The sequence below is a fragment of the Balaenoptera physalus genome, assembly GCF_965194825.1.
Source record: "Balaenoptera physalus genome assembly, chromosome: 15".
Classification (NCBI taxonomy): Eukaryota; Metazoa; Chordata; class Mammalia; order Artiodactyla; family Balaenopteridae; genus Balaenoptera; species Balaenoptera physalus.
The window spans coordinates 33,467,562-33,490,288 of record NC_138894.1 but is presented as its reverse complement, the minus strand read 5'-3'; the positions used below and the strand labels follow the sequence as shown (position 1 = coordinate 33,490,288).

General features: G+C 45.3%; 1 protein-coding gene and 1 long non-coding RNA gene across 9 annotated transcripts in view; one reads left to right on the top strand and one right to left on the bottom strand.

Moving 5' to 3' along the window:
• LOC309643390 overlaps positions 1–22,727 on the top strand; it is a 2,123,356-nt gene that overhangs the window by 1,314,753 nt on the left and 785,876 nt on the right. The window lies entirely within an intron of this gene.
• LOC309643464 (uncharacterized protein) overlaps positions 1–22,727 on the bottom strand; it is a gene marked incomplete at both ends in the record, with an annotated part of 203,918 nt that overhangs the window by 4,467 nt on the left and 176,724 nt on the right. Inside the window, one exon of the mRNA XM_082426204.1 lies at positions 2,357–2,472. Within this exon, the coding sequence (XP_082282330.1) occupies positions 2,357–2,472 (116 nt within the window). The remainder of the gene's footprint in view (positions 1–2,356; positions 2,473–22,727) is intronic.

Sequence of the window (22,727 nt, the reverse complement as noted above, 5' to 3'; positions counted from 1 at the left end):
TGCCAGAAAGCAGGAGAAATAGAACTTATAATATAAGCATTTTTTTTGTCCATTAGAAAACAGTACGGCCATTACCATTGTCATCTTCAGTGTCTCCCTTTGCTTGTGCAGTTCCCACGCTATTACCTAGAGTTGACGTATAGCTCAGTCCAACTGGTGAACTGAAAGAGTCATTTTTGCCCTCTTCAAGCCTGGTTTCTCATCCTACCTCAAAATGATTACCCGAAAGTGGATTTCTTAAGTGCTTTTGGAAAGAGAAAAGTTATCTGATTACTTCAGATTACTCATCTATAAAGTGGTTATAACACCACCACCAATAATAATAGCAGTAATAATTAATAGATGAATAAGCTGATCTATTGCGTATGATTTATATGGAGGAAGATACAATAAGTTCTAGAAAGACAAAGAAAAATCATGAAAAACATGTTACGTAACGAAAAAGAAATCCATAGATATTAATGAAAACTGGGGTATGTGGGCAAGTATCAAAGCCTAATGAATTTACTAACAAATGACATTCTGTACCATACATGCAATATTATGAAAGTGAATTTTGCCCACTCTATTTTAGTGAATACTATTAACCAAAAAACACGATGGAGGTGATAGAGGTGAATGAATTCCTAGCCAATGCATACAGACAGAGACGATAAATCAGTAAAAAATGCACAACAAGCAACAGAATGCAACAAATGTGAATGTATAGGTAGCCACAACATATATAGACAAGTATTTCAATGAAAACCGGTACAAAGCAGACAGCAAAATAGTAAGTGTAAAAGAGTTTCATTATTGTGCTCATTCATATTTTTACCCAGCAAGTAACAGGTATTAAGCCTAGGAGAAATATATCTTTCCATGAATATAACTCATATAATAAGCAGAAAGGAAGCTTAAAAAGTATCAAGAAGGTTTTTGTATTTATCCTAGAACTTAGAATCATCTTCCACATCCAAGAAGATGACATCCCAAGACCTCAAAAAACCATCATCCCTAGAATCCAATTAAAAAAGATTTTCAAATGTAAGAAAATCCAAAGGACTCCACAACATTGTTTTAGATAAATGTGGATGTTTGTGTTTTCTTTTTTTCTTTTGCCGCGCCGCGTGGCCCTGGCCGTGAAAGCACCGAGTCCTAAGCGCTGGACCGCCAGGGAATTCCCTAAATGGGGAATTAGAGATGTGGGGCTTGACTTTTTCTTTTTCTTCTCCGGTAGCTAAGATCTACAAGCGAACGATGGCTGTTGATCAATGTGCTCTCTGTGTTAGGAAGGAAATAACTGTAAAAATTGAAAAGCAACCTTGCCTTAGAAGCTACATATCACACAAAGGAAATAGTCCTTCTGATTCAATGTAGAAGATATCATTTAAAATGTTTAATTGGTCAAATGTCTACCTAGTTTAAAAATTAGAAAGAATAGAACACTGAAAAGCAGCCCCCTAGATAACCACTTTGGTTTCTGGTTTCTAGGAAGCATCATTTCTAAAACATACTTCTAAAATGTTTCTATTCCAAACTGTCAAGTGCCAGCTGTATTCAGAGAGGCAATAAAAGAAAGAAAACGGAGTATGACTTTTCTGATAGGCTGCCCTTCCTGGTGATCCCCTGTTCTGGCCTTACTTTCCTTCTTAGTCTGTTAATGTAAGGATTTGCTACCATCAGCTTTGTTTTGCCCTGCTCTGAGCAGATTTCCCTCTGTGCTGTTTCTGCTTTAATTTAAAATCTTTGGCTCCCGTCAACATTCCATGGCAAACTGCCTCTTTCTTGAGAGCTCCTCTATGCTTTCCCTCTTCATTCTTATATTTTTTTCCCATCTCTTGGTTCCTGTTGGCCTGTGCTAATGAAAACAATCCTAAACTTGCTTACGTTTGACTCTGTGCCTCCCTATATAGCCCAGTACTCTCCATCCTCTCTCCCTATTCTCTCTTTTCAACTAGTCGAAATACTAGTGGAGGGAGACCATTGGAGATGAAACATCTTGGTATATATCGCTAGTTTTCTGTGTCACCTGGCTTTTCTATGTTTCTGTTGAAACACTCTTTTGAGAAGTCTCTGATTTCATTTTCTACATGGGTACCCTTTAAGGCTCAATATTGGAAAAGAAGGGGATCAGAGTGATCAACCCAATGTGGTATCCTAACGTAACAGATAAGGAAAGCAGCAGGCTTTGTGAGGCAGTCAGTGATTTGTCCAAAGTCACACAGACAGTAAACGTCAAAGTCAAAACTGAAATTAGGTCTCCAGACTTGTAGTTCAATACTTTCCCTCATTATTCCACGCTATTTTGAATCTCCTCCTCAATTTAGGGGCACAAGAAATCGAACGCAAAACTTTCCAAAGTTTCTTTTCTTACCTGACATGGTCAGAGAAGAGGAGACATCAACTGCAGGTACAAGGGATGAGGAGACAACACTAGAGGATGTCTGAGTGGCTGCAGCTGAACGGCGCACGTGTCCAGTACAAAGGTCACTGGTTACTGGTCCAAACGGCTCCACGGAAACCCCAAGACCTCTACCAAGTGGTAGTAGGTTTGGTAGGAGAGTGATGTCACAAAGCAGGCAGTTGAAAGGTATGAGCTAGCCAATAGGGAGGTCCGATCCCCAACAGGAGGGCGGGCTTGGGTGAAGAGAGCGTAGGAGAGCTAAAACAACCCCTCAATTTCTGAGCTCTGGGGAGGAAATCCTAGAAGACAGATTTACCTCCCCCAGGCTCTTCCATTAGGGAAATCATTGCAACATTTCTTACAGACGTTCATTAATATAATTAACTAACAGTTACTTATATTCTACAGAGTATTCTATTTTATGTATCATATACTTAGAGCTATATAGATCTTATTTAACTAGTATCCTTAGGAAGGAAAGAGCCATGTAGTTTGAACTATTACAGTTGTAACTTGGTTAAAGAGCAGGGTGAAGTTTGTTGAGTGTACCCTGTGGAGAATGTTGTGGTCCAAGGCTCTTCTCTTTTAGTTTCTTCTCCTTGACTCCTACCTTCCTTGGGCTGGGCTAGGCTGGGGGCCAGGTTGGACTTGCGACTTAACATTTCTCTTCCGCTTTCTTTTTTTTTTTTTTTTTTTTTTTCTTCCATTATGGGCATTGCTTCTAGGACAAGCCTTGATCTTGCATTGGATGTTCCTTCCTGTCAACTTCCAGCAGCAGGAGTCTTCTTTTCAGTGCTTGATGCTTCACGAAATAGACTCTGCCCATTGGCAGCAAATACCAGAGAGCCAGGAGACAGAGCTGGTTGCAGACCTTTCCTCTTCCAGCCTTTGGTTGCAATTGTTTTGCCCATGATTTGCTAGCTCTAGTTCCTTGGGCCACACAGGTATCCTGCCATCCAGCTCTTTTTATATGTGAGAGACATTCTGAACACTGTCCCTCTTTCTTTGCACAGAAGTATATACAGTGTGGCAGTTACCGTAATCTCCTCCCCCTTGCAAACAGCCCCTCTAGAATCTCGGACCTCTAGGACTCTCTGTCTTGCATGCTTGGGTGCAAGGCCAAGCACAATGAAGAGGAGAATAATTAGAGAAAGAGGAGGACATTGGTGGAGAACTGGGAGCAGGTAAGGTGAAAGGGCACCGGAGAAAAGAGATGCATGTAGGTTTTTTGGTTTCTGTGGGAAACAAGTTGACACACTTGGGCCTCATTTTGTATTAACAGAACAGAGAGTTGTAGATATAAGTAGCTAGATCGTGCAGCAACTGCCATGAAGTCTGTACACTGAAGAGAACAGTCTCACATCTAGTTTTCATTTTGTTTTATGTCATATTACCTTATTTATAGCATTCACTGGTATGTTTGTAGAACGCAGATGTTTTCAAATGCTCTGGTTTTGTCTACATGGTTATTTCCTTGTCCTATTTGTAAGGAATCCAACATTGTAAGACATATTGCATGTTTTTCTCTTGACGATTGTTTACCTTGAAGCGTCATGAACTAACTTGAGCTGTTGGATTTTGTGGAGAAACTTTAAAAAGGGTCTGTGAAAAAGGCATTGTGGTGAGTCGCATTATGCACCCGAGCGTAAGGAGCAGATATCTGCCACCAGCCCAGCTTGGCCTGGATTGCCTCTGTGTTAGTTCCCCTGGTTAGTGCTTTTCTCCCTAACCACTCTTGTGACTGTGATAATGTGAGTTAAGGGCTGAGTTGCTAGTGATTTATGTGTGAGGTAGGCTGGTTTGAGGGAGGAAATCTATGGACCTAGTCATTTTCCTTGGTGGTAAGCTTTCAGGGGTGCAAAGATCGATCTTCCTGGGGACTTTTCTGGTACCAGGAAGATATCGCATAGATGGGACCTCCAAAGACACACATTTAATTTTTAGGCCTGTTGTTCCTATTATGAGATGTGAGTTTCTTCACTGATGGGGATGCTGCTTATCTGAGAAGAAACTGTGAAAGGTGGTGTAGTATAGAGGTGTGGCTTAAGCTTTTAAGTTTTCTTCAAGGTTTTTCCCCTAAGCTTCATACTTCAGACGGCCTACTTACATGAGACTAGTATGTGATGTCAGGCTAACAACTTCCTAAATACCTGCAAGCCAGATCAGTGTCTCTTTTCTCTATATTCCCATGGAAATCAAGGGTCCCGCCGAATTTTCCATCGAAACAGTTGATTTGTGCTGTCTCTAGGAATTCTAAAGGGCGTACCGTTGCTTCCTAACCGGTGTCATTTGGGAGATCCACCTCTGTACGTTCAAATGATTAATTTTGAGACTCTGCTCATGTGTGCAGTAAACCCTTTAATTCCCTAAGACCTTCCTTTCCTCCATCTCATACCCCATGAAGCCCGCTTCAGTTTATCTCCTGAATTTCTTTGGAATCTGTCAGCTCTCCCTCAACATCCTAATACTGAACTTGCCTGTCTGTTGCGATTAGGTCCTAACTAGTGTCCATATATCTTGTTTCCCTCCAATCCATTCTTCACACAAGAAAGCTTCAAAGCAAGTTGGAACATTGCTCATAAACATCGCTCACAAACATTGTTTTGAGAATAGAAAACACACTGGTGGCCTTTAAGACTCTGCGTGCTCTAGAATCCTCTCTGCTTCTCTAGCCCCATCTTGTGCCACGTTTGCCCTCACTTTCTATGCTTCAGATACACTGAATTAACCTTAGTTCTCACTCATCTGACAGAAGTCAGTTGAGAAATTATTTTTCACTGTGATTCCTAGCATTAAGGAATTTGATGATCAGGTTTTGTATGAGGACTAAAACTAAACTGGGAAGTGGAAGAATTGCGTTTCAACTGTTTCAGTCAACACGCATGTATTAATGATACCTAAGTATTGAACACCGGGCTAGGTTTCATGAGGGATACAGAAGTTCTGGCCATCTCTGGTTTTGGGTATCCCTTATTTGTTGAGACCTTTGCGTTGTTTGGTTGCCTTTTGTCTGTTTTCCAGATGGGAAAACAGGAACAAGGGAAGTATAGGTTATTACTAGGTGGGGTTGAACAAGTGGAGCAGCAAACTGCAAAGCAGAAAGAAGAGGGACGTACTATAGAGGGATGTGATTTCCATTTTCAAGGCGCCTGCGTCCTGTGCAGGGAGACAGCCTAACATAAAATGTGCCTAACAAAAGATCTATTGACTTCTTACTAAAAATCTCCAGTTCATATAACCCAGGGGTTTATACCTTCTCCTTTAAAAGTTCTATTCCTGGGACTTCCCTGGTGGTCCAGTGGTGAAGACTCTGCGCTTCCAATGCAGCAGGCGTGGGTTCAATCCCTGGTTGGGGAGCTAAGATCCCACATGCTGCGCAGCCAAAGAAATTTTTTTCAAAAGTTATACTCCTGTGTTGTTGAATTTAGTGGTTTAGATTTTGTTTGAATGTTAAGAAGATTTCAGTTTATTTACCAGGAACAAACAAAACATAATGTAAAAATAGTTTCCCAGAAACGATTTCCATCGTTCTCTTCTTCCCTTTCTCCCGCAGACTGACTGGTGTTTCATCTTGACAAGTTCTCTGAAGTTCTCTGTCATTCCATAGGAAAGCGGTCTGGCTTGGAGGTTGCAATCCCAGGGAATTTTTCATCAGCGGGGAAGTCTCCATCACTACAGAGGAATCAAGGTTGAAGTCAGTCCCGGGTAAGTGAGATGCTCCCCCTAAACACCAACACAGCAGTCGTGTACCTTTCAAGGGGTTCAGGGGCAAGATGGGCAAGGCATTTCTACTAACTCTTCTTAAGGATCATGGACAGTGCCCTATGCTACGAGGTAAGCGGTGACTGTTGTAATTCTTACTGGTGATCATTTCATGTCACTGATCCTTGGCTCTCTTTGTATCTCATAGGACTGTTGTAAGTCCAATACAAAATGAGTCTTCTTTTTAAACAACTGAAATGTTTTACAAAGCCTAGCATTCTCATAGAGAGTCCTTTGAATTCTCCCCACTTTCCCGAGAGGCTAAGAACACTTCACACCATGAACTAGGAGAGGGGGTAGAGCCCTTTCTGATGAAATACAGAAACAAAGACAGAGTCTTAGCCTGCTTGCTCTCTGGACAGGATCTCGGACCACAAGGTCTTAAATCCTGGTATAAATGACGGAAGTGAGGACAGTTCAACTGGCACTCTCATAACAAGAGTTCTGAAACACCTTCCAAAGAGACTGTAGCAGTAGACGAGGGAAGGGAGTGCTACAGTGTGGTAGTACAGGGGGAATGCTCGGCTACAGCAGTGAAAAATGTGGTACCTATTGGTGTGCTCTTGGGGTTCTTGTACATGTAGCATAGATGACCTTTACAGTGTCCCTCCCACCTTCCCACCTGCATTAGGTGTTCTGTTTTTTTGTTTGTTTTTTTTTTTTAATTTACGTTTATTGATTGATTGATTGATTGAACTTATTTATTCTACGTATTTATTTTTTTGGCTGCACTGGGTCCTCATTGGTGTGCACGGGCTTTCTCTAGTTGCGGCTAGCGGGGTCTACTCTTGGTTGCGGTGTGCGGGCTTCTCATCGCGGTGGCCTCTCTTGTTGCGGAGCATGGGCTGTAGGCGCGTGGGCTTCGGTAGTTGCGGCTCACGGGCTCTGGAATGCAGGCTCAGTCGTTGTGGCACATGCGCTTAGTTGCTGCACGGCATGTGGGATCTTCGCAGACCGGGGCTCGAAGCCGTGTCCCCTGCATTGGCAGGCGCCACCAGGGAAGCCCTAGCTGTTCTTATATAGAGTCTAAAAACAGAGAGCACTGAGAGAAGGTAGTGGTTATTAAAGGCTCAGGATCTAAATTCTACCTGTCTCTACACCCCTTCCCAGCTGTCGATTTGACCCCGTTTGTGAATGCCGACCTCATTCTTCAACTTTCTCTGCCGTTTGTATACTCACCTTGAAAACTTGTTTCTGTGATGCGTTGAGCAGACACAGGGTGGCAGATTGCAGAGGTGGAAGCTGGTGGTCGGATATTTGCGGGCTGAATCTCCTTCAGTCCCATTCCCATTTCTGGTTGCGCAGAGGCCCTACTTCCTGTGTATGACGCGGAGCCATAGGATTGCGGGCAGGAGCCAAGTTCTCCATACAGTGAAGACCCCAGTGTGCCTTGGTTATAGTAATATACCTGGCTTCCTTCCTGGTAGGGAAGTGACAGGCGGCTATGCCCCTGATTTGTTCGTGGGCCTCCTGATACAGCAGTTCCCTTGGCTCTGGCCCTGTCGTCAGCTGCCCCTAGGAGGACTCTGAGCCCTAGCCACTTCTCTGGTAGATTTGCCTATTCCCCCACTATAATCACACCTGAATAAGGCAACTCAAACCTTTCAGAGATGTGTCGTGAACCTCTTGTTTTCTGAAATACCTATCTGGTGGTTGTGAGACTTAAGGCCAACCTCCCCGAGAGACTTTGTTTCTATTTCTCCTAGTAAACCTAGACTCATCTCCTGTCACCTTCAACTCTACTCCAATTGTGTTCTTTCAACCCAGACCCCTGACCCTGCTTTTTACTTCTGCCATTTCATCCTCACTCCTGCTTCCTTTCCTAAATCCATACGTCTCTTTTGGCCTTCCTAGCCCTGGGCCAAGTTCCTTCCTCTTTCCTCAGTTTTTACCCCTTTCCTTCATTCTCCCATCCAACTTTCAGTCCTTCCTTTCTCACGCCCCAGTTAGCAGCATCTCAAAATTCGAAAGGTTTATTACTCATCTATTAATTCTATTCCATTTACTTATTCGGTTCTATACCTATCTTACCTATGTATGGAAGAACCGCTGGTAGCCAAGGTGGCAGCAAGAATCCTAGCAGCTGTCACCTGACGTATCCGTAGTAGTCAGCAATTTCCATTTCTTTGTCCCTCTGGGTGAAAAATTGCAGCTTCCCCGAAGAGGTGTATCTGGCAGCATTCTCCCGTTGTTGTTGAGCCCGCCTCTTCATGGCCTCTCGCTCTGGCCTCTGCTCTTGTTCGATGGGCTTTGACATGACTGGCTCAGGCACGTTGGGTTCCCTCCATGGAACTCGTTGCTTGCTGAAGTCTTGGAGTAGAAGTTGGGTTTGGAGCTTGGGTGGGGACTGGCGCTTAGTCACAGCAGGGGGAACAGGCTCGCGCTGGAGAGAAGCGCCAGATGAAGTTTTGTAGGGTGCAGGCCTAGGAGCAGCAGGCTGAGGGACACGAGGCTGGGTATGGTTGGTCCAAGCCGGTTGGGTTGGGTTGGCCACAGTTGGCTGAGCTGGTTTGGCGGGACCTGGCAAAGAGGCAGGAGCTGGCTGGGATGAATTGACTGCAGCAGGTTGAGCTGAGTCAGTAGAACCAGGCTGGGCACGGTAAGCCACAGCAGGCCGATGTGAGGCCAGAGACTGTGGCCTCCGAGGAGCGGGTCGAGCTTGAGGCTTGTCCCAGGCAGAAAAAGGCAGAGGTATCAACTTGACCTTCCCAGGAGGAGGCCGCTCACACTGGGATGGAGATGGACACTCTGTTTCAGCACTGCTGTCTGGTTTCTGGGCTTGGACTTGCGTTTTCTCAGGCCTCTTACCCTCACGTGGGGTATGCCGCCGTGGCTGGATCGCTGGGGGTGGCTGGGGGTCTTTGGGGTTGCTTGAATTTCCCAAGAGCCGACAGGAAGAGAGCCCAGTTTTCGTCTCATTCTTCTTCCCCAGCGCATGAAGAACCTTCACAGACTCCAGCATGCGCACGCCAAGGGAGGTTCGAGGCTTTTGAAAGCTCTCTTGGCGAAGCTCAGTTTGGTGTTCCTTTCGCTTCGTGTTGGGGATTGCTGGCTTGTCTTCTGCCTTGACTTTGTTCCCTGACTGCTTGTTCTCTTCAGCCTTGTTTCTTCCTCTGGTCCTTTTGGTCTTTTCCTGCCCATGGCTCTCAGTTTTGCTGATCTTTCCGGATGCAGCTTTCTGAGGTTTGCCTTGAGAGTGCTTGGCCGTGTTCGCAGGAGCCCTGTCACTGACTGCAGCAGTGCATATAACCGCTTCTCCCCCTAACAGGCACTCTGGATCCTTTGGCTGGATTTTGGCCTTGGGAGCACCACCGATAGGCTCAGAGGCTTTCTGTTTGTTCTTCCTGGGTTGATCAGAGGGAACCTTTACGACACTTGGCTTTTCCTGCACCTGATTCACCTTAATGGCTCTGGTGTCTTCAGCTTTGATCACGTTGGGACCTTGGGATCGATCAAGATCTTTCCAAGAATTAAAGAGCTGGGGAAGGTGAATATCCTCCGCCAGTGTAGTAATGTCTGCAAGACCACTGCTAGGTTCAGTCCCATTTTCAAGTGTCCCTAGGTCCTGACGACTCAGGCTGTTCTCTCCCAGATCAGCATTTTCAGAACCAGGCTGCTCCTCTTGGCTGAGGGGATCGGTGCAGGCCAGCGGCTGGGGAATATCAGGGATTCCCAAAGGGAGTAGTGGAGGATCTTGGTTTTCTATTGGGATCTGGTAGGCCTCCAGAGGCTTTGACAGCTTGGTTTTGATATCCTCCACGTTCTTACTCTCTGTTTGTCCCTGGCTTGGAGCTGGAGGCAGGGCCAGGAGACGCCTGGCACTCTGGACTGGAGCTGTCACTGAAATGTCCCCAAGTTCAGATGGTGGGTTACTCTCAAGTATGTGACTGTTTCTGCTACTGCAGGACTTGGGGAGTTCTTGAGTTTGTGTCACACAAAACGTCTGGCTTGGAGGTTGCAATCCCAGGGAATTTTTCATCACCAGGGAAGGCTCCATCACTACAAAGGGATCAAGGGAGAAGTCAGTCCCTGGTAAATGAGATGCTCCCCCTAAACACCAACACAGCAGTCATGTACCTTTCAAGGGGTTCAGGGGCAAGATGGGCAAGGCATTTCTACTAACTCTTCTTAAGGATCATGGACAGTGCCCTATGCTACGAGGTAAGCGGTGACTGTTGTAATGCTTAACTGGTGATCATTTCATGTCACTGATCCTTGGCTCTCTTTGTATCTCATAGGACTGTTGTAAGTCCAATACAAAATGAGTCTTCTTTTTAAACAACTGAAATGTTTTACAAAGCCTAGCATTCTCATATAGAGTCCTTTCAATTCTCCCCACTTTCCCGAGAGGCTAAGAACACTTCACACCATGAACTAGGAGAGGGGGTAGAGCCCTTTCTGATGAAATACAGAAACAAAGACAGAGTCTTAGCCTGCTTGCTCTCTGGACAGGATCTCGGACCACAAGGTCTTAAATCCTGGTATAAATGACGGAAGTGAGGACACTTCAACTGGCACTCTCATAACAAGAGTTCTGAGACACCTTCCAAAGAGACTGTAGCAGTAGACGAGGGAAGGGAGTGCTACAGTGTGGTAGTACAGGGGGAATGCTCGGCTACAGCAGTGAAAAATGTGGTACCTATTGGTGTGCTCTCGGGGTTCTTGTACATGTAGCATAGATGACCTTTACAGTGTCCCTGCCACCTTCCCACCTGCATTAGGTGTTCTTTTTGTTTTTTTGTTTTTTTGTTTTTTTTTAATTTACGTTTATTTATTGATTGATTGTTTGAACTTATTTATTCTACGTATTTATTTTTTTGGCTGCACAGGGTCTTCATTGCTGTGCACGGGCTTTCTCTAGTTGCGGCTAGCGGGGTCTACTCTTGGTTGCGCTGTGCGGGCTTCTCTTGTTGCGGAGCATGCGCTCTAGGCGCGTGGGCTTCGGTAGTTGCGGCTCACGGGCTCTAGAATGCAGGCTCAGTCGTTGTGGCACATGGGCTTAGTTGCTCCACGGCATGTGGGATCTTCCCAGACCAGGGCTCGAACCCGTGTCCCCCGCATTGCATTGGCAGGCGGATTCTTAACCACGGCGCCACCAGGGAAGCCCTAGGTGTTCTTACATAGAGTCTAAAAACAGAGGGCACTGAGCGAAGGTAGTGGTTACTAAAGGCTCAGGATCTAAATTCTACCTGTCTCTACACCCCTTCCCAGCTGTCGATTTGACCCCATTTGTGAATGCCGACCTCATTCTTCAGCTTTCTCTGCCGTTTGTATACTCACCTTGAAAACTTGTTTCTGTGATGCGTTGAGCAGACACAGGGTGGCAGATTGCAGAGGTGGAAGCTGGTGGTCGGATATTTGTGGGCTGAATCTCCTTCAGTCCCATTCCCATTTCTGGTTGCGCAGAGGCCCTACTTCCTGTGTATGACGCGGAGCCATAGGATTGCGGGCAGGAGCCAAGTTCTCCATACAGTGAAGACCCCAGTGTGCCTTGGTTATAGTAATATACCTGGCTTCCTTCCTGGTAGGGAAGTGACAGGCGGCTATGCCCCTGATTTGGAATCTGAGATGGTGCTCCCTGAGCAAGCCTGGCAGAAAGTGATGGATATAGAGGGACCATGTTATTGGCGTCTGAAGTTTTATCATACTGGGCTGCCATAAACATGGAGGAAGCAGCTGGGTGCCGGTCAGTGAGTGCCAGAGTAAAGTCTCCGAGTGAAGAGGAATTCTTTTCAGTGCTTCCTGTGATGTCCCACTCAAGAACACCTGGATAGGAAGGAGCTGAAGTGGAGATCTGGCTGTGGTCAGTAACTCCAGATAACATAGTCGTGCTGGAATGTTGGTAAAGGTAGGCACTACCCATGAGTGTCTGGAAAGAGGTACCGGTAGCCGATGCCGAACTGACGGCAGGGGCAGAGACTCTGGAGAAGTTGCAGACACTTCGTGTTAGGGAAGTTGCATTGCTCACCACAGGAAGAGAATGCTGCAGAGAATTTAGAGTTCCAAGTAGAGATGGATTTTGGAAATTTTCTGTAAGAACAAGAGGGTCATGAAAAACTCAGGGAGGTTGAGAAATTCTCACTACGTTTGAGGAACAGCATTATCTTAAGGTTCTTGCTCTCAGGACACCTCTACTATCGACCCTTCCTGAGAAACCCAAAATCAGACAGTTAATGATGGCTGTAAGGACTGAGCAGTTTTCCACTCTTCTGTATTAACTGCCTGTGCTCCCATCTTGGGCACAGATGGGCAGAAGAGCCAAGTGGTATGGTTCAGACATTGTTCTCTAGGCTGGAAGCAACCTTCTCCCTGCCCTGTCTTTCCCTTCAGCCTGCACTCGTATTGACTTCTATGCTATTTCCTAGACTGGAAGCATTTTAGAACTAGGAGGCCCTTAGAGAACTTTCTCTTTTTTCAGTCTCATTTCACGAGTAAGGAAACTGAGGCTCAGAGAGGTCGGGTTGACTTGTTCAGGTTCTCTCATTATGTTAGTGTCATTACCAGGTTTCAGAACCTAAGTATCCTGACTTCCTTGCCAGGACTCCACTCTGAGCATGATACTGCCAGAAAGCAGGAGAAATAGAACTTATAATATAAGCATTTTTTTTGTCCATTAGAAAACAGTACGGCCATTACCATTGTCATCTTCAGTGTCTCCCTTTGCTTGTGCAGTTCCCACGCTATTACCTAGAGTTGACGTATAGCTCAGTCCAACTGGTGAACTGAAAGAGTCATTTTTGCCCTCTTCAAGCCTGGTTTCTCATCCTACCTCAAAATGATTACCCGAAAGTGGATTTCTTAAGTGCTTTTGGAAAGAGAAAAGTTATCTGATTACTTCAGATTACTCATCTATAAAGTGGTTATAACACCACCACCAATAATAATAGCAGTAATAATTAATAGATGAATAAGCTGATCTATTGCGTATGATTTATATGGAGGAAGATACAATAAGTTCTAGAAAGACAAAGAAAAATCATGAAAAACATGTTACGTAACGAAAAAGAAATCCATAGATATTAATGAAAACTGGGGTATGTGGGCAAGTATCAAAGCCTAATGAATTTACTAACAAATGACATTCTGTACCATACATGCAATATTATGAAAGTGAATTTTGCCCACTCTATTTTAGTGAATACTATTAACCAAAAAACACGATGGAGGTGATAGAGGTGAATGAATTCCTAGCCAATGCATACAGACAGAGACGATAAATCAGTAAAAAATGCATAACAAGCAACAGAATGCAACAAATGTGAATGTATAGGTAGCCACAACATATATAGACAAGTATTTCAATGAAAACCGGTACAAAGCAGACAGCAAAATAGTAAGTGTAAAAGAGTTTCATTATTGTGCTCATTCATATTTTTACCCAGCAAGTAACAGGTATTAAGCCTAGGAGAAATATATCTTTCCATGAATATAACTCATATAATAAGCAGAAAGGAAGCTTAAAAAGTATCAAGAAGGTTTTTGTATTTATCCTAGAACTTAGAATCATCTTCCACATCCAAGAAGATGACATCCCAAGACCTCAAAAAACCATCATCCCTAGAATCCAATTAAAAAAGATTTTCAAATGTAAGAAAATCCAAAGGACTCCACAACATTGTTTTAGATAAACGTGGATGTTTGTGTTTTCTTTTTTTCTTTTGCCGCGCCGCGTGGCCCTGGCCGTGAAAGCACCGAGTCCTAAGCGCTGGACCGCCAGGGAATTCCCTAAATGGGGAATTAGAGATGTGGGGGCTTGACTTTTTCTTTTTCTTCTCCGGTAGCTAAGATCTACAAGCGAACGATGGCTGTTGATCAATGTGCTCTCTGTGTTAGGAAGGAAATAACTGTAAAAATTGAAAAGCAACCTTGCCTTAGAAGCTACATATCACACAAAGGAAATAGTCCTTCTGATTCAATGTAGAAGATATCATTTAAAATGTTTAATTGGTCAAATGTCTACCTAGTTTAAAAATTAGAAAGAATAGAACACTGAAAAGCAGCCCCCTAGATAACCACTTTGGTTTCTGGTTTCTAGGAAGCATCATTTCTAAAACATACTTCTAAAATGTTTCTATTCCAAACTGTCAAGTGCCAGCTGTATTCAGAGAGGCAATAAAAGAAGGAAAACGGAGTATGACTTTTCTGATAGGCTGCCCTTCCTGGTGATCCCCTGTTCTGGCCTTACTTTCCTTCTTAGTCTGTTAATGTAAGGATTTGCTACCATCAGCTTTGTTTTGCCCTGCTCTGAGCAGATTTCCCTCTGTGCTGTTTCTGCTTTAATTTAAAATCTTTGGCTCCCATCAACATTCCATGGCAAACTGCCTCTTTCTTGAGAGCTCCTCTATGCTTTCCCTCTTCATTCTTATATTTTTTTCCCATCTCTTGGTTCCTGTTGGCCTGTGCTAATGAAAACAATCCTAAACTTGCTTACGTTTGACTCTGTGCCTCCCTATATAGCCCAGTACTCTCCATCCTCTCTCCCTATTCTCTCTTTTCAACTAGTCGAAATACTAGTGGAGGGAGACCATTGGAGATGAAACATCTTGGTACATATCGCTAGTTTTCTGTGTCACCTGGCTTTTCTATGTTTCTGTTGAAACACTCTTTTGAGAAGTCTCTGATTTCATTTTCTACATGGGTACCCTTTAAGGCTCAATATTGGAAAAGAAGGGGATCAGAGTGATCAACCCAATGTGGTATCCTAACGTAACAGATAAGGAAAGCAGCAGGCTTTGTGAGGCAGTCAGTGATTTGTCCAAAGTCACACAGACAGTAAACGTCAAAGTCAAAACTGAAATTAGGTCTCCAGACTTGTAGTTCAATACTTTCCCTCATTATTCCACGCTATTTTGAATCTCCTCCTCAATTTAGGGGCAAAAGAAATCGAACGCAAAACTTTCCAAAGTTTCTTTTCTTACCTGACATGGTCAGAGAAGAGGAGACATCAACTGCAGGTACAAGGGATGAGGAGACAACACTAGAGGATGTCTGAGTGGCTGCAGCTGAACGGCGCACGTGTCCAGTACAAAGGTCACTGGTTACTGGTCCAAACGGCTCCACGGAAACCCCAAGACCTCTACCAAGTGGTAGTAGGTTTGGTAGGAGAGTGATGTCACAAAGCAGGCAGTTGAAAGGTATGAGCTAGCCAATAGGGAGGTCCGATCCCCAACAGGAGGGCGGGCTTGGGTGAAGAGAGCGTAGGAGAGCTAAAACAACCCCTCAATTTCTGAGCTCTGGGGAGGAAATCCTAGAAGACAGATTTACCTCCCCCAGGCTCTTCCATTAGGGAAATCATTGCAACATTTCTTACAGACGTTCATTAATATAATTAACTAACAGTTACTTATATTCTACAGAGTATTCTATTTTATGTATCATATACTTAGAGCTATATAGATCTTATTTAACTAGTATCCTTAGGAAGGAAAGAGCCATGTAGTTTGAACTATTACAGTTGTAACTTGGTTAAAGAGCAGGGTGAAGTTTGTTGAGTGTACCCTGTGGAGAATGTTGTGGTCCAAGGCTCTTCTCTTTTAGTTTCTTCTCCTTGACTCCTACCTTCCTTGGGCTGGGCTAGGCTGGGGGCCAGGTTGGACTTGCGACTTAACATTTCTCTTCCGCTTTCTTTTTTTTTTTTTTTTTTCTTCCATTATGGGCATTGCTTCTAGGACAAGCCTTGATCTTGCATTGGATGTTCCTTCCTGTCAACTTCCAGCAGCAGGAGTCTTCTTTTCAGTGCTTGATGCTTCACGAAATAGACTCTGCCCATTGGCAGCAAATACCAGAGAGCTAGGAGACAGAGCTGGTTGCAGACCTTTCCTCTTCCAGCCTTTGGTTGCAATTGTTTTGCCCATGATTTGCTAGCTCTAGTTCCTTGGGCCACACAGGTATCCTGCCATCCAGCTCTTTTTATATGTGAGAGACATTCTGAACACTGTCCCTCTTTCTTTGCACAGAAGTATATACAGTGTGGCAGTTACCGTAATCTCCTCCCCCTTGCAAACAGCCCCTCTAGAATCTCGGACCTCTAGGACTCTCTGTCTTGCATGCTTGGGTGCAAGGCCAAGCACAATGAAGAGGAGAATAATTAGAGAAAGAGGAGGACATTGGTGGAGAACTGGGAGCAGGTAAGGTGAAAGGGCACCGGAGAAAAGAGATGCATGTAGGTTTTTTGGTTTCTGTGGGAAACAAGTTGACACACTTGGGCCTCATTTTGTATTAACAGAACAGAGAGTTGTAGATATAAGTAGCTAGATCGTGCAGCAACTGCCATGAAGTCTGTACACTGAAGAGAACAGTCTCACATCTAGTTTTCATTTTGTTTTATGTCATATTACCTTATTTATAGCATTCACTGGTATGTTTGTAGAACGCAGATGTTTTCAAATGCTCTGGTTTTGTCTACATGGTTATTTCCTTGTCCTATTTGTAAGGAATCCAACATTGTAAGACATATTGCATGTTTTTCTCTTGACGATTGTTTACCTTGAAGCGTCATGAACTAACTTGAGCTGTTGGATTTTGTGGAGAAACTTTAAAAAGGGTCTGTGAAAAAGGCATTGTGGTGAGTCGCATTATGCACCCGAGCGTAAGGAGCAGATATCTGCCACCAGCCCAGCTTGGCCTGGATTGCCTCTGTGTTAGTTCCCCTGGTTAGTGCTTTTCTCCCTAACCACTCTTGTGACTGTGATAATGTGAGTTAAGGGCTGAGTTGCTAGTGATTTATGTGTGAGGTAGGCTGGTTTGAGGGAGGAAATCTATGGACCTAGTCATTTTCCTTGGTGGTAAGCTTTCAGGGGTGCAAAGATCGATCTTCCTGGGGACTTTTCTGGTACCAGGAAGATATCGCATAGATGGGACCTCCAAAGACACACATTTAATTTTTAGGCCTGTTGTTCCTATTATGAGATGTGAGTTTCTTCACTGATGGGGATGCTGCTTATCTGAGAAGAAACTGTGAAAGGTGGTGTAGTATAGAGGTGTGGCTTAAGCTTTTAAGTTTTCTTCAAGGTTTTTCCCCTAAGCTTCATACTTCAGACGGCCTACTTACATGAGACTAGTATGTGATGTCAGGCTAACAACTTCCTAAATACCTGCAAGCCAGATCAGTGTCTCTTTTCTCTATATTCCCATGGAAATCAAGGGTCCCGCCGAATTTTCCATCGAAACAGTTGATTTGTGCTGTCTCTAGGAATTCTACAGGGCGTACCGTTGCTTCCTAACCGGTGTCATTTGGGAGATCCACCTCTGTACGTTCAAATGATTAATTTTGAGACTCTGCTCATGTGTGCAGTAAACCCTTTAATTCCCTAAGACCTTCCTTTCCTCCATCTCATACCCCATTAAGCCCGCTTCAGTTTATCTCCTGAATTTCTTTGGAATCTGTCAGCTCTCCCTCAACATCCTAATACTGAACTTGCCTGTCTGTTGCGATTAGGTCCTAACTAGTGTCCATATATCTTGTTTCCCTCCAATCCATTCTTCACACAAGAAAGCTTCAAAGCAAGTTGGAACATTGCTCATAAACATCGCTCACAAACATTGTTTTGAGAATAGAAAACACACTGGTGGCCTTTAAGACTCTGCGTGCTCTAGAATCCTCTCTGCTTCTCTAGCCCCATCTTGTGCCACGTTTGCCCTCACTTTCTATGCTTCAGATACACTGAATTAACCTTAGTTCTCACTCATCTGACAGAAGTCAGTTGAGAAATTATTTTTCACTGTGATTCCTAGCATTAAGGAATTTGATGATCAGGTTTTGTATGAGGACTAAAACTAAACTGGGAAGTGGAAGAATTGCGTTTCAACTGTTTCAGTCAACACGCATGTATTAATGATACCTAAGTATTGAACACCGGGCTAGGTTTCATGAGGGATACAGAAGTTCTGGCCATCTCTGGTTTTGGGTATCCCTTATTTGTTGAGACCTTTGCGTTGTTTGGTTGCCTTTTGTCTGTTTTCCAGATGGGAAAACAGGAACAAGGGAAGTATAGGTTATTACTAGGTGGGGTTGAACAAGTGGAGCAGCAAACTGCAAAGCAGAAAGAAGAGGTACGTACTATAGAGGGATGTGATTTCCATTTTCAAGGCGCCTGCGTCCTGTGCAGGGAGACAGCCTAACATAAAATGTGCCTAACAAAAGATCTATTGACTTCTTACTAAAAATCTCCAGTTCATATAACCCAGGGGTTTATACCTTCTCCTTTAAAAGTTCTATTCCTGGGACTTCCCTGGTGGTCCAGTGGTGAAGACTCTGCGCTTCCAATGCAGCAGGCGTGGGTTCAATCCCTGGTTGGGGAGCTAAGATCCCACATGCTGCGCAGCCAAAGAAATTTTTTTCAAAAGTTATACTCCTGTGTTGTTGAATTTAGTGGTTTAGATTTTGTTTGAATGTTAAGAAGATTTCAGTTTATTTACCAGGAACAAACAAAACATAATGTAAAAATAGTTTCCCAGAAACGATTTCCATCGTTCTCTTCTTCCCTTTCTCCCGCAGACTGACTGGTGTTTCATCTTGACAAGTTCTCTGAAGTTCTCTGTCATTCCATAGGAAAGCGGTCTGGCTTGGAGGTTGCAATCCCAGGGAATTTTTCATCAGCGGGGAAGTCTCCATCACTACAGAGTAATCAAGGTTGAAGTCAGTCCCGGGTAAGTGAGATGCTCCCCCTAAACACCAACACAGCAGTCGTGTACCTTTCAAGGGGTTCAGGGGCAAGATGGGCAAGGCATTTCTACTAACTCTTCTTAAGGATCATGGACAGTGCCCTATGCTACGAGGTAAGCGGTGACTGTTGTAATTCTTACTGGTGATCATTTCATGTCACTGATCCTTGGCTCTCTTTGTATCTCATAGGACTGTTGTAAGTCCAATACAAAATGAGTCTTCTTTTTAAACAACTGAAATGTTTTACAAAGCCTAGCATTCTCATAGAGAGTCCTTTGAATTCTCCCCACTTTCCCGAGAGGCTAAGAACACTTCACACCATGAACTAGGAGAGGGGGTAGAGCCCTTTCTGATGAAATACAGAAACAAAGACAGAGTCTTAGCCTGCTTGCTCTCTGGACAGGATCTCGGACCACAAGGTCTTAAATCCTGGTATAAATGACGGAAGTGAGGACAGTTCAACTGGCACTCTCATAACAAGAGTTCTGAAACACCTTCCAAAGAGACTGTAGCAGTAGACGAGGGAAGGGAGTGCTACAGTGTGGTAGTACAGGGGGAATGCTCGGCTACAGCAGTGAAAAATGTGGTACCTATTGGTGTGCTCTTGGGGTTCTTGTACATGTAGCATAGATGACCTTTACAGTGTCCCTCCCACCTTCCCACCTGCATTAGGTGTTCTGTTTTTTTGTTTGTTTTTTTTTTTTAATTTACGTTTATTGATTGATTGATTGATTGAACTTATTTATTCTACGTATTTATTTTTTTGGCTGCACTGGGTCCTCATTGGTGTGCACGGGCTTTCTCTAGTTGCGGCTAGCGGGGTCTACTCTTGGTTGCGGTGTGCGGGCTTCTCATCGCGGTGGCCTCTCTTGTTGCGGAGCATGGGCTGTAGGCGCGTGGGCTTCGGTAGTTGCGGCTCACGGGCTCTGGAATGCAGGCTCAGTCGTTGTGGCACATGCGCTTAGTTGCTGCACGGCATGTGGGATCTTCGCAGACCGGGGCTGGAAGCCGTGTCCCCTGCATTGGCAGGCGCCACCAGGGAAGCCCTAGCTGTTCTTATATAGAGTCTAAAAACAGAGAGCACTGAGAGAAGGTAGTGGTTATTAAAGGCTCAGGATCTAAATTCTACCTGTCTCTACACCCCTTCCCAGCTGTCGATTTGACCCCGTTTGTGAATGCCGACCTCATTCTTCAACTTTCTCTGCCGTTTGTATACTCACCTTGAAAACTTGTTTCTGTGATGCGTTGAGCAGACACAGGGTGGCAGATTGCAGAGGTGGAAGCTGGTGGTCGGATATTTGCGGGCTGAATCTCCTTCAGTCCCATTCCCATTTCTGGTTGCGCAGAGGCCCTACTTCCTGTGTATGACGCGGAGCCATAGGATTGCGGGCAGGAGCCAAGTTCTCCATACAGTGAAGACCCCAGTGTGCCTTGGTTATAGTAATATACCTGGCTTCCTTCCTGGTAGGGAAGTGACAGGCGGCTATGCCCCTGATTTGTTCGTGGGCCTCCTGATACAGCAGTTCCCTTGGCTCTGGCCCTGTCGTCAGCTGCCCCTAGGAGGACTCTGAGCCCTAGCCACTTCTCTGGTAGATTTGCCTATTCCCCCACTATAATCACACCTGAATAAGGCAACTCAAACCTTTCAGAGATGTGTCGTGAACCTCTTGTTTTCTGAAATACCTATCTGGTGGTTGTGAGACTTAAGGCCAACCTCCCCGAGAGACTTTGTTTCTATTTCTCCTAGTAAACCTAGACTCATCTCCTGTCACCTTCAACTCTACTCCAATTGTGTTCTTTCAACCCAGACCCCTGACCCTGCTTTTTACTTCTGCCATTTCATCCTCACTCCTGCTTCCTTTCCTAAATCCATACGTCTCTTTTGGCCTTCCTAGCCCTGGGCCAAGTTCCTTCCTCTTTCCTCAGTTTTTACCCCTTTCCTTCATTCTCCCATCCAACTTTCAGTCCTTCCTTTCTCACGCCCCAGTTAGCAGCATCTCAAAATTGGAAAGGTTTATTACTCATCTATTAATTCTATTCCATTTACTTATTCGGTTCTATACCTATCTTACCTATGTATGGAAGAACCGCTGGTAGCCAAGGTGGCAGCAAGAATCCTAGCAGCTGTCACCTGACGTATCCGTAGTAGTCAGCAATTTCCATTTCTTTGTCCCTCTGGGTGAAAAATTGCAGCTTCCCCGAAGAGGTGTATCTGGCAGCATTCTCCCGTTGTTGTTGAGCCCGCCTCTTCATGGCCTCTCGCTCTGGCCTCTGCTCTTGTTCGATGGGCTTTGACATGACTGGCTCAGGCACGTTGGGTTCCCTCCATGGAACTCGTTGCTTGCTGAAGTCTTGGAGTAGAAGTTGGGTTTGGAGCTTGGGTGGGGACTGGCGCTTAGTCACAGCAGGGGGAACAGGCTCGCGCTGGAGAGAAGCGCCAGATGAAGTTTTGTAGGGTGCAGGCCTAGGAGCAGCAGGCTGAGGGACACGAGGCTGGGTATGGTTGGTCCAAGCCGGTTGGGTTGGGTTGGCCACAGTTGGCTGAGCTGGTTTGGCGGGACCTGGCAAAGAGGCAGGAGCTGGCTGGGATGAATTGACTGCAGCAGGTTGAGCTGAGTCAGTAGAACCAGGCTGGGCACGGTAAGCCACAGCAGGCCGATGTGAGGCCAGAGACTGTGGCCTCCGAGGAGCGGGTCGAGCTTGAGGCTTGTCCCAGGCAGAAAAAGGCAGAGGTATCAACTTGACCTTCCCAGGAGGAGGCCGCTCACACTGGGATGGAGATGGACACTCTGTTTCAGCACTGCTGTCTGGTTTCTGGGCTTGGACTTGCGTTTTCTCAGGCCTCTTACCCTCACGTGGGGTATGCCGCCGTGGCTGGATCGCTGGGGGTGGCTGGGGGTCTTTGGGGTTGCTTGAATTTCCCAAGAGCCGACAGGAAGAGAGCCCAGTTTTCGTCTCATTCTTCTTCCCCAGCGCATGAAGAACCTTCACAGACTCCAGCATGCGCACGCCAAGGGAGGTTCGAGGCTTTTGAAAGCTCTCTTGGCGAAGCTCAGTTTGGTGTTCCTTTCGCTTCGTGTTGGGGATTGCTGGCTTGTCTTCTGCCTTGACTTTGTTCCCTGACTGCTTGTTCTCTTCAGCCTTGTTTCTTCCTCTGGTCCTTTTGGTCTTTTCCTGCCCATGGCTCTCAGTTTTGCTGATCTTTCCGGATGCAGCTTTCTGAGGTTTGCCTTGAGAGTGCTTGGCCGTGTTCGCAGGAGCCCTGTCACTGACTGCAGCAGTGCATATAACCGCTTCTCCCCCTAACAGGCACTCTGGATCCTTTGGCTGGATTTTGGCCTTGGGAGCACCACCGATAGGCTCAGAGGCTTTCTGTTTGTTCTTCCTGGGTTGATCAGAGGGAACCTTTACGACACTTGGCTTTTCCTGCACCTGATTCACCTTAATGGCTCTGGTGTCTTCAGCTTTGATCACGTTGGGACCTTGGGATCGATCAAGATCTTTCCAAGAATTAAAGAGCTGGGGAAGGTGAATATCCTCCGCCAGTGTAGTAATGTCTGCAAGACCACTGCTAGGTTCAGTCCCATTTTCAAGTGTCCCTAGGTCCTGACGACTCAGGCTGTTCTCTCCCAGATCAGCATTTTCAGAACCAGGCTGCTCCTCTTGGCTGAGGGGATCGGTGCAGGCCAGCGGCTGGGGAATATCAGGGATTCCCAAAGGGAGTAGTGGAGGATCTTGGTTTTCTATTGGGATCTGGTAGGCCTCCAGAGGCTTTGACAGCTTGGTTTTGATATCCTCCACGTTCTTACTCTCTGTTTGTCCCTGGCTTGGAGCTGGAGGCAGGGCCAGGAGACGCCTGGCACTCTGGACTGGAGCTGTCACTGAAATGTCCCCAAGTTCAGATGGTGGGTTACT